The following is a 15700-nucleotide window of genomic DNA, read 5'->3' as shown; positions in this document are numbered from 1 at the left end:
ATATATATATATATTTTTAAATAGTCTGTCTTTTTCAGGTAAAAGTACTTGTTTTTGTTATTGTAAAAGTGATAATTCTGTTATCATTAAAGAATTTTAACAGGAAAGACAGTATTGTTTATTTTGTAGACTCCAGAATTACTAGAATGTGAATATGTTGCTAATTAGTTACATATTACTTTCCTTTTTTCATACACCAAGTGAAAATTAAAAAAGTCTGTCAAAGTCAAGAGAACACAACAGTCTTTAACAAACACTGGCAAAAATAACTGAAATTTATTGAAATTTTGTTTTAATGATATCCTATATCTTATACTATCAATAACTTTTTTTTTGTTACAATTCTGATATCTGAAAGTAAATATGTTATAATAATAAGTTAGTTAATAATAATAAGTATGTTATATAATAAGTTAGTGTATAATGATATACAGTTTATCTTTTTTTCCATTGGTTTAGTTATGTGAAAATCTGACATGGGAGGAAAAATATGCAAAATCTAAATAATGGCATAATGATTTGATAAAAAAATATATATATATTTAATACAAAATTTAATATGAATAATAACTTTAATACAAAAAAATATATATAATGCACAAAATAACAAATTAAAAAAAAAAAATACAAAGGAACATTTAATTCACAAATCCCATCAACAAGATTCAGTCCATAAATCTATATTATGCATTCTAGAATTTTCAACTCGTAATTTTATGATTATTATATGTGAACATCTCTTTAATCCAAAACTATGTTCGGTAGACTGTCTCACAGCATTAAGGTTAGAAACATCTTTATTTTTTAAAAAATTGGATTACATATGCATTTTGGGTTGGTTTACATTCCAACCCCATTATTAATTATTGAGAAAGATTTTTTATGCCTATTTATGCACTGAAGAGAGATTGGGAATGTAAACCAACTCAACATGCATATGTAATCCAATTTTTAAAAAAATAAAGATGTTTCTAACCGTTATGCTGTGAGATAGTTTACCGAACACAGTTTTGGATTAAAAAGATATTCACATACAAGAACCAATAGACAGCAACCATATTACAGTATAAAATTAAGAGTTTTAGTAGTTATACCATTGAATTTGATTTATGTTACGTGTTATTCGAAATTTAAATTGTTTTTCGAATAGTATTGTTCAAGCATTCCAATCTAGAATTTGTTATAGAGAACCTGATTCAGGCCTCGATAAAGGCCGAAAATGTTTGTTTTTGTTAATTTGTTACTGGTAATTAAAGGTTTTGTTGAATGTGATTACCTCCAGTAATTCAGAAAGGACATAGTTTTAACAGAATTTTCAATATTTAATTATTAAAATAATTAGACTTATATTTGCTAAAATAATTGTTTATCATTTATTTGTTACTAATTGTTAAGTTTGAATAAAGTTGTTGTTTTTTATTTAAAATTTAAGAATAAAAGATGAGCCAATGTCAGAAATAAATTTTCCTGTGAATGAAGAAATTGAGGAAAGTGCAATGGATGAACCTCATACACCTTTGCAACTAGAAGAACTTCCAAGTGCTTTACAAACTTTGGAAACCGAAGGTTCCGCAACTATGAAAGATGAAGAAAACATGAAATGGCCTGGACAGAATGTTAAAAAAGAAGGCTCGTAAGTTATTGATTCAATAAATTTAGTCTTTTAATATTGTTTTAATAACCTGTGTGAAATTTTATTAATAATAACTTCACTAATGTAATTCTTACCAAACTGACAAATTCTAATTACCTAACAAGATTTACTCCTAATAAATTACCAGTGAATCTACTCCTAACCTTGATCCAGATGATGAAATTGATGGTAGTGATTCTCCTACATCTTCAATGGTTAGTGACATTGATATTTCTTCACAAGGCATAAATTCTATTGGAGTTACTGACATATCCCCTGGTATTGAATGCACTCGTATTGGAAAACCCCCAAAGAAAAAGTAAGTTTGCAACTGCAATTTTTTACTTACAGTTATTTGCATGTAGAATGCATTTGTTTAATTCTAATAGTTTTTGCCTGTTAGAAATTAATTATTTGTTTATAAATTAATAAAACTAATATATTTTTTGTAAAATTTTTAATAAAAATTAAATTATATAATTTTTGTAATTGTAGATTTTGATAAAGTTATATATTATCTACAAATATAAAAAATTTAGATGCATGCAATATTAATGTCAATATCTATTCTATTTGAAATAGTAGAATAGTTTATGAATAAACCATATTGATACAATATCCATTACAAATAATTCAGAAGTTAGCTAAAGGATTATATAGATATATAGATTTTTCTTTAATAATTACTTTTTAATGAAATAGCACTTAATATATAACACATTAAAAAATTCTGAAAAGATTATGTTTATTTAAGTTTTTGTACTTGAGATTCAATACAAAATCCTTTCAAAGTTTTAATGACACATTATAATAATAGATTCAAAAAATATTATGAGAATCATTATTATTTCTTTTGCTATAAATTAATCAAGAAATGAGAATAAAGTAATTTTGAAGGATATTTGGATGATGATACATTTTATATGTTTTCTATCAAAAAAATATTGAAAATATAGAAATAAATTTGATTTTATGGTAATAAACTAAAATTTATTCATAGAAAATATACAATATAAAAGACATTTAATATTATATTAAAGATATTAATATTAAAAAGCCTTAAAATGTAATTAAAAACAAATTTCAGATAAAATTTAGCATTAAAATGAATTTCCTTTTCAATAATTACATTGATAGGAGCATATAAGTGGGAATTTCATCAAATTGTAAATTTGTAAGTTTCCTTCTTATTGATCTTACTCTAATCAATTTTTTTCTATTATAAAGTCATAAGGGGTCAAAAGTGGCTCACAAACATATAGGTCCATTAATTAACAGTTATATAAAAGCAGATAAAGAGAATTTATTTGATTTTCCAAATAGTTCAAAATATCCAACTTATGTTTTGTGAAGAAAGGAATATTCTCAGATCGATATAAAATAAAACTGGATTCTAGAAATATTGATTAATTTTATTTAAAAACAAATTTAATCAATAATTTGTAAATAATGTATAACTATTGATTAAGATCAGTATAAAAATATTTTTTGATTGACAATCATCAATATCTATTATATCTGATAATAATATATGTAGTTTTTCTCATCATAAGATAAAAAAAACTAATTTGGATGATGATTCAAATTAGAAATCAGTTTCTTCAACTTAAAAAACTGTCAAACTGGTTTTAAAATAATGATTATCATCATTAATCATACTAAGAACTTTTCATTGCTTAAATACTGCCAATTAGATGATATAATAAAGCTCATATAATATAAAATGTACTAAAAACATTTCAAGTCTTTAATACCAAAAGAAATTATGTAACAATTAAAATTTTTATTTCTAATATTCTGTATAAATTATCAAATGTTTAGCACTTGAATGATTTTAATCTCTAATTATTACTTCTTATTAAGTTTGGCAATTAAATTCCAGGAGTACATAAATTTTAAGGAAACTACAAATTTGAATAAGAATGAAAAAGCTTTCATATATAAGTAATATTTTTGAAGAACCAATGCATTTTTGTGTTTGCTTGCAGAACTGTTTGGAATATTTTTAAAACTCATTTAAATTTATTGGTGCCAACTCATATGTAAAATTGCATTGAATGTCTTATCTTTCATCTTTGTATACAAATCTACTGAAAAGTTCCAAGAATTAAATTTTTTTCTTTGAATTCAATTGATCTTTTATGTAGCAATTTTGCTGATTTTATCTTTAACATATCCTATTCCTTTGATACATAACTTGGATTGTTCCAACTAGGGTTTTTCTGGATGATGGTTCAGGTATGTTGTTACTGTTCTATGAATGTTTGGTGTGGACCCATATAGTATTTCCTTCATGAATGCCTTCAGTTTTGAGAAGAGGAAAAAAATCTATTGGGGCTAGATTCAATGAGTAAGGGATAAATTATTGTAGTCACCTAGTGTCTAGCTAGAAACAGTAACAATGGTCCAGATGTGTACTGGAGCATTGTCACAAAGAAGGAACAATCTCCACTTTAAAATAAATTGGCCTAATTTTATTTTGCTGAATTTTTGTGTTTTCATAGAATAAGACATTGACTTTTATCCCTCAGGTATAAATTTACAATGGCATGAGAATCAAAAAACACAATGAGCATCATTTTGATTTTTGGCTTCAAAGTCCTTGCCTTCTTTGGTTTTGACTTTGGCTTTTCCAGACTTGACCATTTGCTGGCTTGTCAATTTGTTGATGTCATATTCAAAACACCATGATTCATCACCAATAATTATCTTGAATAGTGATCCAGATTTCCTCAGCACCATTTCCACCAAGTTTTGCAAAGTAATCACTCACTGTTCTGTTTCAGGTGAAAGTATGGAGTGAACTTAGCATTCTTCGTAGTGTTCTTAACAAAAGAAAGTATACACTGTGCACTAATATCCCATTCTGCTATCTTTGACATGCTAATTGACAATCCTTAGCCAGAAGTTTCCTAACACACACTACATTTTTTTCAGTGTTAATTGTGGAAGAGTATTTGCTCTTTCATTGTCCTCCAATGACTTGACTATTATGAAAACATGCATACCTCTTAAATGTTTATTCCAGTCATCACTGTATGCTATTTTCATCAGTTTGTAATTTATGAAACAGCTTTCTCACATTCAAAGCAAAATTTAATGTTGACCCTTTGTTCTGTTCTCTAACATGTGGCAAAAAATTCATCACAGTCAAAGCAGAACTGATGAAAAAATGGCAATTGCTTACCGAGACCTCCTGGGAAATATTTTGTGTGGTGATGTGTGCAATATTTAAAAGAAAATTATTTCTGGAATTTTCTGATCAAACTGTATGAATTTTGATTTATTATCATCTGAATCTATATCACATAAATTGCAGTTATGGTATAAAGAAATTATCATCTTAAACATATATTTACTTCTGAATGATTACAAGTGTAGAATTAAACAGGTTTTATAAAATTACATGATTCATTTCAAATGAATTTCATTACTTAATGCATATTTAATTTTAAAAATAAATATTCTTAAAAAATTACTAATCATATGTTTCTTTTTTTATTTTCAGGAGGAAAAAGATGTAACCTGAATTCTTTGTGAAATAATAATAAATAAAATCTACAGACTTTGTTGTTTTATTATTATACAATTTTACATTCAAAAATTATTTACACAATATTTTTTTTAGAATTTAACCTGTCAAATATTTTCTTCCAAAAAACTGAGTTTTCTTTTCAAATACAGCAGATTTAATTGGAGAATTATGTTCATAAAAAGGGTTCATAGCATGCTGTTAAGAAATTTAAAAAAAATTAGATTTGAAAAAAATGTTACAAAAAAATTAAATAAAATAAATTTATTTACCTTTATATATAATTCATATATTTCAATGAAAAAATTCTTTATTCCATCTTCATTCTTTGTATCATGAAGCATTAAAAATCTCATTCTTAAGATTAATTAAGAAAATTATTCTAAATATAACAACAACATTATTTGTATATCTGATATCAAATATGAGGAAAGACTGAAAAGTTCACACTGTTGAATACAAACAATTTATAAACAAACTACTAATTTATTAATATTATAGCCGTTACTAGCCCAATAGCATACAGCAGTGGTTGGCTTTGGTACAATTTATTTATTATATTTTTATAATAAAAATAATTATACAAACAATTTATTACTTATTATTTTTTAATAAGTATATAATATATATTTATATTTATATATTTTTTTAATCTCACAATTCTATACATTTTACTCAAATGGTGTTCTAGTTTCTTTATAACCTCATAGAAGTGCACTTCTTGTAACCCTTCAAAATTGATATTGACAGCTGATATTAGCTCATTGTTAGAACTAAATTTTTTCTCTCCAAGAAATTATTTTAGTTCAGAAAACAGATAAATATGATGGTGCCAAATCTAATGAAAAAGGGGGTGCAGCAACACAGACTGTACTTCTAATTTTTGGGTAACCATGGAAGGGCACATTATCCTGTGGAACCACTTTTTTCTTTTTCGTTTCAGGTCATTTTTCAAAGTGTTGCATAATAATTTCCATTTATTGGACTGCAATTTTCAACAGATGGATGACAGTGGGAACTTATGTCCCCAAATTAATTTTAATGGATGATTGTAGGAGCATGGAAAATTTTGCTAGGTCTTACTTTTCAGGGAGGCCTTATATTTAGCAATTCAGCAAAACCACTACTAGGTCTTATTTTTAGGGAAATACGGTATTTCATAATAAAATAACACTATAGAAATAGATTAAAGATATCCAATTATAAATTATTACTTATGTTTTTTAATTGTAGAGAATTTAGAATGAAAAGGAAAAGCACAAAATGAACATTGTTCTTTGTTCTCATTTTCCTGAAGATGACTGAAATGACTCAAAAATACTTGAAAGCTATTCAATGATTATTTATATACTCCATTAAAACACATCTCATACTCTAATTCAAATTCATTAATTCTCACAAAATAATTGTCTAAATAAAAAAAAAAAAGTTAGAATGAATATTGGTATGATGAAATGAAATTATGAACTCAAATATTTTCCTAAAATCATAATTGTTTTATATAGAATTTTATGCTGTAAAATTGGTCAGTCTGTATTATATCTTAAAAGTTTATTTAGTGTTTTTACACCACATAATTTCATTTATATTCTAATGTTTTCAAATTCAAATTTAATAACCAATCCTCATATCCTATAACATTAATAGAATTTATACGTAAAATATATTTTACAAAATTAAGATGGATGGCTTCTATTTCCTCATTTTTCAAATTATCTTTATAAAATTAAAAACATTTCAAAAGAAACCTCACTATGCATAATATAAATGGATATTAAAAACGTTAAGAGATCTCTCTAAAAAACTTAATCATTTATATATATTCTTTACAATAACACATGTTTTAAAGCCAAGTTATCTAATAGTCAATCCTAGAAACATGTGATACTGAGTTTTCTATAAGAACTGATTAGTCCAAAACTTATGAAATAAAAGTGTATGAAAAGAGAAGCATTATTTAGATTAATCGGTTCTCATAGCGGCGTTGCTGAATTTCCTGTCTATATATAAGACACAATCAAAAAGTTTCTGTTCATGGCATTGGGTTTGTACTGTGTGCAATCTGTACATGGGTATTGTGAGGCAACAATAACTATAGAATATGAAGATTGTTTTGAAGTATAGTTGTCACAGGTGGTAGTAGTAATTATTAGCTTTTTTCAGTTACAGATTTTGCAACAAATTTTAAATCTGTCCAAAGCAGACCAGTGGGCAATGATACAATTTCTGTTGGCCAAAGGTTCTGGCCATGCAATGTTCATCAATGGATAATTACAATTTATCAAGATATCTGTGTGTGGCATCTCTTTATGACTGGACCCTTCAGCTGACAGAAACTGTCATCACTGCTTATTGGTCTGCTTTGGACAGATTCTGAGCTTATACTAAACAGATTATACAATGGAATCTGTATTCTCTATTCTTTCATCAGCAAGTGTTTCTGATATAAAATAAACTTAATTTTATTTGTTGTTATATTGTATTAAATGATGCTTTATGTTAACATTCATACTATGAATACCCATTTAGCATTGTTTCTTTAATAATGACATTTAATGTACTATGATTTATAATATATTACTTATGGAATTTACATTTTTGGAAATAAATATTAAAAAAAAATGCAACAGAAAAGTAATTAATTGTAAAAAAAAGTGTCACTTATTTTCTGACATGCCCATTCATAATCAATAAACATGAAGAAGGTATGTTAATATTAATTTTAGTACTAATCTAACAACATATGAGGTGCATCCAGAAAGTACGTACACTGTAAGTACATACCAGAAAGTAAGTACTCTGGCACATTTTGGCAATGTCAAGGTTGCACATGCATAGTTAGTTATACTCAAGAACAAAGTAACCAAGCCATATTTGTTTTTCTTGTTCACATTGAGGATCACTAAGTATCAGTTATAATGTTCAAAACAATCTAGCAGCCTGTCAGTTGTGAAATATGATTGGTAATTAGATTTTTGAATGTGAGAAATGTTCGACCACATAAAATTTATCCACACATCTGTGAAATTTATGGATTAAATGTGATAAGTGAAGGTATGGTGAGAAAGTGGATTAGAATGTTTAACAAAGAAGGGACAACATTCATGACAAGGAGCATAGTGACTGTCCATCCCTAGTCAATGAAGACTCTGCATAATGTTAGAGAGAAGATTCATTCCAATAGACAGTTCACAATTTCTGATTTATCTCTACAACTTCCTGACATTTCAAGATCTTCGCTGCATGAAATTATGACTAAACTCTTCGTTGACTGCCTTATATAATTAAATAAACTATTCACAAAACCTTTTTAACCACAGCCGTTTTTATTACTCTTCAAACATTTTCGGTCATTTTTTATGACCATTTTCAAGAAGCAACGAAAAATCAAACGCTGACAGATTTGTACTAACGATAAATTTGCAGACCCCACGGAAGTTAAAGTGGAATGGAAAAAAGCAAATATCATACAAAAAATTCATGATAAAAAGCACCTCAGATATGCAGAGGCATGGCATATATATAAAACCAGCCATGAAGGGCAGGTGATTAATTTCAGAGAGGCAAGCAAGATATCAGCAGCATGGAGAGCCAGCATTATGTAAAGTTGTTTTATGAAAGAGGTTAGCTTTATTTAGAAGAAGCAATGTGGCAGTAAATTAATTGAGACGATTTGTGTAAATCTACAAGTATCTTTTATATTTCATTTATTTATTTATTTATGTTTGTGTTTATCTAACCATTTTATTATGTTTCTCTTTATTATCATTTTATACTGTAATATATGTTTATGAGCATGCACACTGAAAAATCTTTGAAAACAGTCATTAAAAAATTGACTCGTTAGAAATGTTTGAAGGGTAATAAAAACGGCTGCGGTTAAAAAGGTTTGGTGAGTAGTTTATGACTAAACACTTGCACTTCGAAAAGTTGTGTTCAAGATGGGTGCCAAATATAATAATGGATGTTCACAAAACAAAATGCATGGGATCACCCATAGAACTTTTGCAATGGTGTGAAAGGGAAGGAAATGGATTTTTGAAAAGAATTGTCATTGGTGATGAAACATGGATTTGCCACATGACACTAGAAAGCAAACAACAGTCACTGCAAAGTCCAGAAATGGTTTGAGCCACAGGCAACAGAATTCTATAAACAAGATATGTTTAATTTAGTGCAAAGATAGGATAAATGCCTCAATTTGCATGGCAGTTATATTGAAAAGTAGATTAATGTATAATTTAATAGTAATTAAATAATTTTTCTTTCAATTGCCTATTTTTTTAAATAGCCAAATGGTACTTACTTTCTAGATGTGCCCCATATTTAAATAGGGTTTTTTCCCTATTTAAATATGGGGATTCAGGATTCAAGAAACTGAAATCCTGAATCCTAGGATTTTTACTGTTTTTATGAATTTGAAAATCCCAGGAATCAGACAAATATCCTGGGAAATCCTAGAATCTTAAGTATTTTTGATGTAGAAAAAACATTAATTAATATTGCTAAATCATAATACACAAAACTATTATTACTTTCTAAGTATATTTTTGAATAAAAAATGATAATTTTTATTCTTGCAGTAAAATCTTTAAGTATTGGCAATTTTAAATGTGTTAATAGGTCTAATCTAAAATTATTTTCATTATTATTATTATTTTGTTTATTTTATGGCAATATTTTACTCTAATGAGGAAAGTGCAAGAAATAAACAGTATCTTCAAATTAAATTGGTTTGGTAAACCAAGCTTGGTATATAATTTGAAGATTAATTCAAAAATGTGTAAGTTAATTCAGCATTTACAAAACAGATACTCAATGTACTGTACAAACTGACTTGGATAAAAGACACTGAAACCTAACAACAAAGCATTGACCAATGACAGTGAAGAAAACTTAATATGTACTTTTTCCTAACATATAAACTTATTTTGCTAAGAAGAAAAATGATATTCTAGAAGATACCCTACATTCAGTACTTAAACACTGGAAAATAATATAAAAATTGTGTAGTTACTCTGGCTTGCCTGTTTTATCAAAGCAGGATCCCTTATCTGAATCTGTTAAAATGATATTGCCAAGACTACAATAAAGACAATCACAATCTAACTCTACTCTTTACATTAAAGAAGTCAGGAAATTACATAATTCATCATACTAGCAGACAGGTGTCAACCCACAAAGGATAGGGGACACATTATTCTGTATAACTTATACAAATATCAACATCTAAAACTCGAAATGGTAATAATAGAGCCTGATATAATCTGGCAATCATTTGGCTTTAATATGTAACTGTACATCATATTTTTTCACAACTCAAAACCTGATCAAGAGAAATTTTTCTTACTCATTGTCATTGGTACAGCTGTGGCAGACATTAGCAGCAGCAGTACAAAGTAAAAAAAATTCATTGTTTAACATTTTCATGTCAGACTCAGAGCTCAAACAAGCAGTCAAAACAAGTTGCATCTATTTGAGATAACAAGAAATGGAATTTGAAATATCAAATTGAATTTATTTGATGTATTAAAGATCATTCTACCAATCTTTGTTCAATAAACCTGGTGCAAAAAAAAATTCTTATCACTAAAATTTGTCTTAGTGGTAAATAATCAATACCTCTGTGCTTATTAAAAAGCTATTTTAAAAATATTGAATGACAGAGTTTTTGTATATGCTAAATATTTTATGATAAATGAAGTTTCTTTTTTTATTTTATATACTTTATTTGCAAATGCACTTAGTTGTAATCACAGGACCATGTATATTTAGCATTTTATTCATCTCCTAAAAATGAAAAGCATAATGAAAAATATTTAAATAATCCCTGGATATCCCAGAAAATAAAGTATTGATTTAAAAATGACACTATGGTTAAGAAGCTTTTGAAGAAATCTATATATAAGCAGAAACTTATTCTATATTATTTCAAAAAATTTATTAAAAAACTCACATTTTTAGTTAAATTTATGTTATACAGCTGACCCTTGATAATCCGACGCTTTTGTAATCTGACATGCTCAGTAGTCCGACGCACCTCCCGTCAAGGTCACCGTAGTCCCCGTCCCATTATGTGTCTGCTTGCACAGAAGGATGTCGCAACATGAATCTCCCACCCAATTCTTACACAATGACACACATTTCTTGTGTTTTCCGTGAGCAGTTCTGTACGTACTGTATTATTTATGCCTATACATACTGTATGTACAGTACAGTACATTTATTGGCTTCCATATTTCTTTTAATAAACATGTTTTAGTTAACCAAAATGGGAGTTTCATTTCCATATTAACCTAGGCAGTATTTTACTCATAAAATGTAGGAATATTGTAAGCTACTGCTAGCAAAACAATGCCAAATATGTAATCACTTTCGGTAATCCGACACCCTTTTGGTCCCATACCTGTCGGATTATCAAGGGTCAGCTGTATATCATTTAACTTTAAGTATTTTTATTAAAACTTAAATTTATATAACTAAACATAAAAGGATATTGCTTGCAGTGACAAATGCAGAAACAAACCATTCATTGAATTTATCTACAACTTTCAGATACATATTGTTTGTCGTCAATAGGTGCTCATCCACTAAATCCAGAGCTGCATGGGCTATAAATTGGCTAAGATGTCGATGATCATCTTTCTAAAACAAAAACAAAATTAATAAAAATTTCAACTTTTACACTGTAATAGAATCCCATTTAATCAAAACCTGTTTAACTGAAATTCTGCATTATGAAAGATGAATTGCAGAGGAGTACATTGTCAACAAAGAGAATGTAGTATACAGTACAGTTCATTTCACAAATCTTGGCTGGACAATATGCAATACTTGAATGTTATAGAATTAAAAAAACTTTACATGGATTTCTCACAGAAATAGAAATTTTTAAAAATCTTAATTGTAATCATCATAAAACTTTGATTTTATAACAGTATTCTTGTATTTAGTTAATCACTGTGCCAAACATTCTGTTTTCTGAGTTTAGATTATCTGAGATACTCTTGGTCCTATTACTTTGGATAATCAGATTGCCGCTGTGCTTCCTTTTCCTTCATATTTTTTCTATTACTATATGATATTAAAAACTCTAAAAACCTATAATCCAGCAATTTTTTAAAATACATACAAACATTTTTGCTGTGTTGAACAGGCATCATCAGGCAAACTAATCTCCAGCTGCTAAAACAACAGGGGTTGCCATACACATATGCAGAGGGTAGGTGATGTAAGACGAGAAAGGGGAGGTGGAGGTTAGTAAGATTTATAGCTTTCCTCATCCAAAGGATGCATAATCACTCAGGTTTATAGAAAACCTACACACCATCCGACCTTCATCCCTGCCCCTTCCCATGATCCATTCTTCTTCAAGATGGCCGGGTTGAGGTCCTTCACCCATTCATCAGACATGCAGAGATACAGATCTCCTAATGATCACCTGGTATGCAACTCAGCATGGCTATTCCCCACAGACTATTAAAGACCTTATACGTTGTCTTTCCTCTGCCACTTCTACCTTGCCAAAAAATTGCACCCAGGACAGTTTATAGGACCATCACTTACAACAGATCAGAAAGCTAGCCTCCCTTTACGAGGAAATATCCAAGAAAAATAACTTTCCATTCAGCCTTCCATAGAAGTCCAATTTTCTCCCTCCTCTGCAACACTGAAGACCATCTGGACATGCACCTCCAACCAGTTATCTATACTATCCCCTTCAACAATCATAGATCCAATCTCCACTTAAAATACATAGGTGCTACAAACATGCCCTTTAAACACTTGCTCGAGACTTCTATCACAAATTTATTGGCCAATGCTGCATTGGCTATCTATGCCTCTGACCCCAACACTGATATGGACTTCAGAAGTGTATGCCTCTTACATAGCTCTTCCAGGCAACTCTTGTTCAAATGTCTTGAGGAGGTGGAAATATAAAAGGCCACTTTCAATAACACCACTATTAATTTTCATGATGTTGACTCCTTCCCCACAGTGTGGAAGTCTTTCTTCAAACTATAAATCGTACTAACCTCCCTCTCCCCTTTCTCTCGTCTTATGTCACCTCCTCTCTGCACACAAGTATAACGATCCCATTGTTTCAGCAACTGGGGATTAGTTTACCTCACAATGTCCATTCAACACGAGCGAAAACATTTGCATGTATTTTAAAAAATTGCTGGATTAGTAGGTTTTAAGAGTTTATAATTCAAGTATACCCACTTTTGAGTGGTAGTATTACTATATGATATAATACTAAAACTGAAAATCAAAAGCAATTTATTTTTATTTCCTCCCAAATATAGTTTTTGTAGCTATAATATTTTGTGATATATACATACATATAATTTTATTTACAGTAATTATTTTAAAAAATTACTAAATTTAAATATTTATAACATATTTAAAAGATACTTAGTAAACTGAGTCAAGGATTAGATGCAATAATGGGATCTAATGTTTTCATTAACCCAAGAAATTTTTTTTAAAAGTATATTGATATTATATTTTAAATTCAAAAAATTAAGATTTCGAATTTAGAGAATCAAATATGCAAAAAAAATAATTGAATTATATTTTATTTTCATGAGAAAATATGAATTAACATATTTTCTGAAGTAGCAACAATGTTACTACAATACTACATTATAAAATAAAGTTAAAAAAACTATAAAACTCTAGCAAACTTCTTTATTTCAAATGTTTTCAACAATCTTTAGAAATCTTCCTCATGTATTATACATTAGAATAATTAAAAGAAAGCAGAAAAAGAACATAATTTAAAATAAAGGCTGTTACTATGTTCTTTAATGATTCTAATGTAGATGTTCCCAAGAAAAATCTTTAAAAATAGTCTTTATATTTGAAATAAATAAATTTGCTAATGTTTTATGTTTTTTAACTTAATTTTTTTATACCATATCTAGTTTTTGTTTGATTTATATTAGAGAATAAAACTGTAGAAAAATATTCCTCAAAACTTATTCCATCAAAAAATGATCATCATTGTCATAAGTAATGTCGTGAAATTGTAATAAAGTTTTTTCCCAAAAGATATATTTTACTCTTGGGATAGTTTTTGTAGATTAGTATGAGATTGCTAGATTTAACTATAAAAATTTTGGGTTAATGTTACCCTAGGTATCGAGATGGTGGCTCGTCTCCGATCCCAGCAATCAGAAGAAAGAAAACAGTGGGGATGCACGTTCTAACCTAACCTAACCTATTCTAATAATTGTGGTAATTTATTATTGAAATTTTGAATTTAAATCATTGATTGCTTTTTTGGAGTAAATTCATTTTTTTTTTATTTTAAAAAGATTGATAAACAAAGTTTTATCTTTGGTGTTTTATATATTTTATGTGAACCATGTTGAAAATTTCCAGATGTGAAAAAAGTGCATAAAATGCAGCATTACAGCTTACTGTATTTAAAGAAAATAATGTTAATCTTAAAATACATATTAAAAAAATTAAATTTGAATATTGTTGTATAGTTTGAAAATAAAATTAAAATTTCAAGTTTCTTAGGCTATATAATGTATGTATTGTATGTATGTAATGTATTATAAATGTTAAAGTTTGATATTTGAAGAACGTAAACATCAATTAAACCAATTTTAAGATTAATACCAAACGAATACACCTACAAAAACTATAATGGTAGTTTTGTGTAATGAATGAAAATTCTTCAAAAGTATCTTTAGTGTTTGTTCCCTAAATCTTCACCGTATGAATTTTGGACCTATTTACATTATAGAAGGTTAGTTTAGAAAAAAATAGTTCAAACTATGTTGCATATTAAAAATTGATAATTTATTATAACACCGAGATAAAATAAGAGTAAAATAGCAGTTGTAGAAGTTATTTTGACAGAGCTGTCATCAAATTCTTCTCCTATATCCAGTTTATCTGCCGTCGGTATAAATTTACATAACCAATCATTTTATTTCGAGTTCTATTCGATGGCATATTTCCAGAATATTTCAACGGCTGATTAATGACAACCAAACGATTACACGATCGATAATCAGAGCATTAAAAGGATAAAGAAATATAAATAATTCAGGAAAGCATACAAACTATTTTTAAGTAGAAGTTACTTTTAGGTCAATACATATATATGTATATATGGACCATTTACCTAAAAGTAACTCCTACTCTCAACGCTTAATAACTTGTTAATAAATAGTATTATATGTAAATTTTATTTACTTGATAACAGAATATCGCAATTTCTTGCATAATTTTTTTTATAATTCTTATCATTTATGGATAAATTATTATTATTTTTAATAGTAACATTAATTAATACTATAGTCACGTGTTTGCTAAGCTCAGTACATTAACGCCGATATCTACAAACAAGCTGATGAAACAGTTTCTATTTTAAGGTAACGAATTAGACCGAGATACCTTTCCCTCCGATCTGCTCGGCGGAGAAAATTCCATTTCAAAAACGGGATTGTCATAATGCCCAACAATAACAAAATAATACTTTCCCGACATTTTCTAATCCGACCGAAGTTAAA

The 15700-nt window shown here is 28.0% G+C and overlaps 2 protein-coding genes across 4 annotated transcripts in view; one reads left to right on the top strand and one right to left on the bottom strand.

The window, feature by feature from the left end:
* The window catches only part of Spt7, a 17991-nt gene extending 12793 nt beyond the window's left edge, over positions 1-5198 (top strand). For 2 of the 3 annotated variants that reach the window (XM_067284227.1, XM_067284229.1), the window contains 3 exons: positions 1433-1633; positions 1782-1952; positions 5142-5198. In XM_067284227.1, the coding sequence (XP_067140328.1) occupies positions 1433-1633; positions 1782-1952; positions 5142-5157 (388 nt within the window). In that variant the 3' untranslated portion in view covers positions 5158-5198. The remainder of the gene's footprint in view (positions 1-1432; positions 1634-1781; positions 1953-5141) is intronic. The other variant, XM_067284228.1, reaches the window with a different exon arrangement.
* Trs20 (TRAPP subunit 20) lies at positions 5193-15700 on the bottom strand. Its single transcript, XM_067284230.1, has 4 exons — positions 15585-15700; positions 11664-11810; positions 5438-5524; positions 5193-5363 (listed from the first exon to the last, which is right to left on the bottom strand). The coding sequence occupies exons 1-4, from the start codon at positions 15675-15677 to the stop codon at positions 5265-5267; spliced, it is 426 nt and encodes a 141-aa protein (XP_067140331.1). The 5' UTR covers positions 15678-15700; the 3' UTR covers positions 5193-5264.

The sequence above is a fragment of the Centruroides vittatus genome, unplaced genomic scaffold (assembly GCF_030686945.1).
Source record: "Centruroides vittatus isolate TY-2023 unplaced genomic scaffold, ASM3068694v2 scaffold_1167, whole genome shotgun sequence".
Classification (NCBI taxonomy): domain Eukaryota; kingdom Metazoa; phylum Arthropoda; class Arachnida; order Scorpiones; family Buthidae; genus Centruroides; species Centruroides vittatus.
This window is presented reverse-complemented; position numbering and strand designations above follow the sequence as displayed.

What these genes read in the sequence shown, in the direction of transcription:
- Trs20 (XM_067284230.1), bottom strand. Translation starts at nt 15,677, where the DNA reads ATGTCGGGAAAGTATTATTTTGTTATTGTTGGGCATTATGACAATCCC. An exon ending in CGAGCAGATCGGAGGGAAAG is followed by an intron (nt 11,811 to 15,584) that starts GTATCTCGGTCT and finishes TTTTTGTTTTAG; the next exon opens with AAAGATGATCATCGACATCT. An exon ending in CTGCATTTGTCACTGCAAGC is followed by an intron (nt 5,525 to 11,663) that starts AATATCCTTTTA and finishes TAATTAATCTTA; the next exon opens with AGAATGAGATTTTTAATGCT.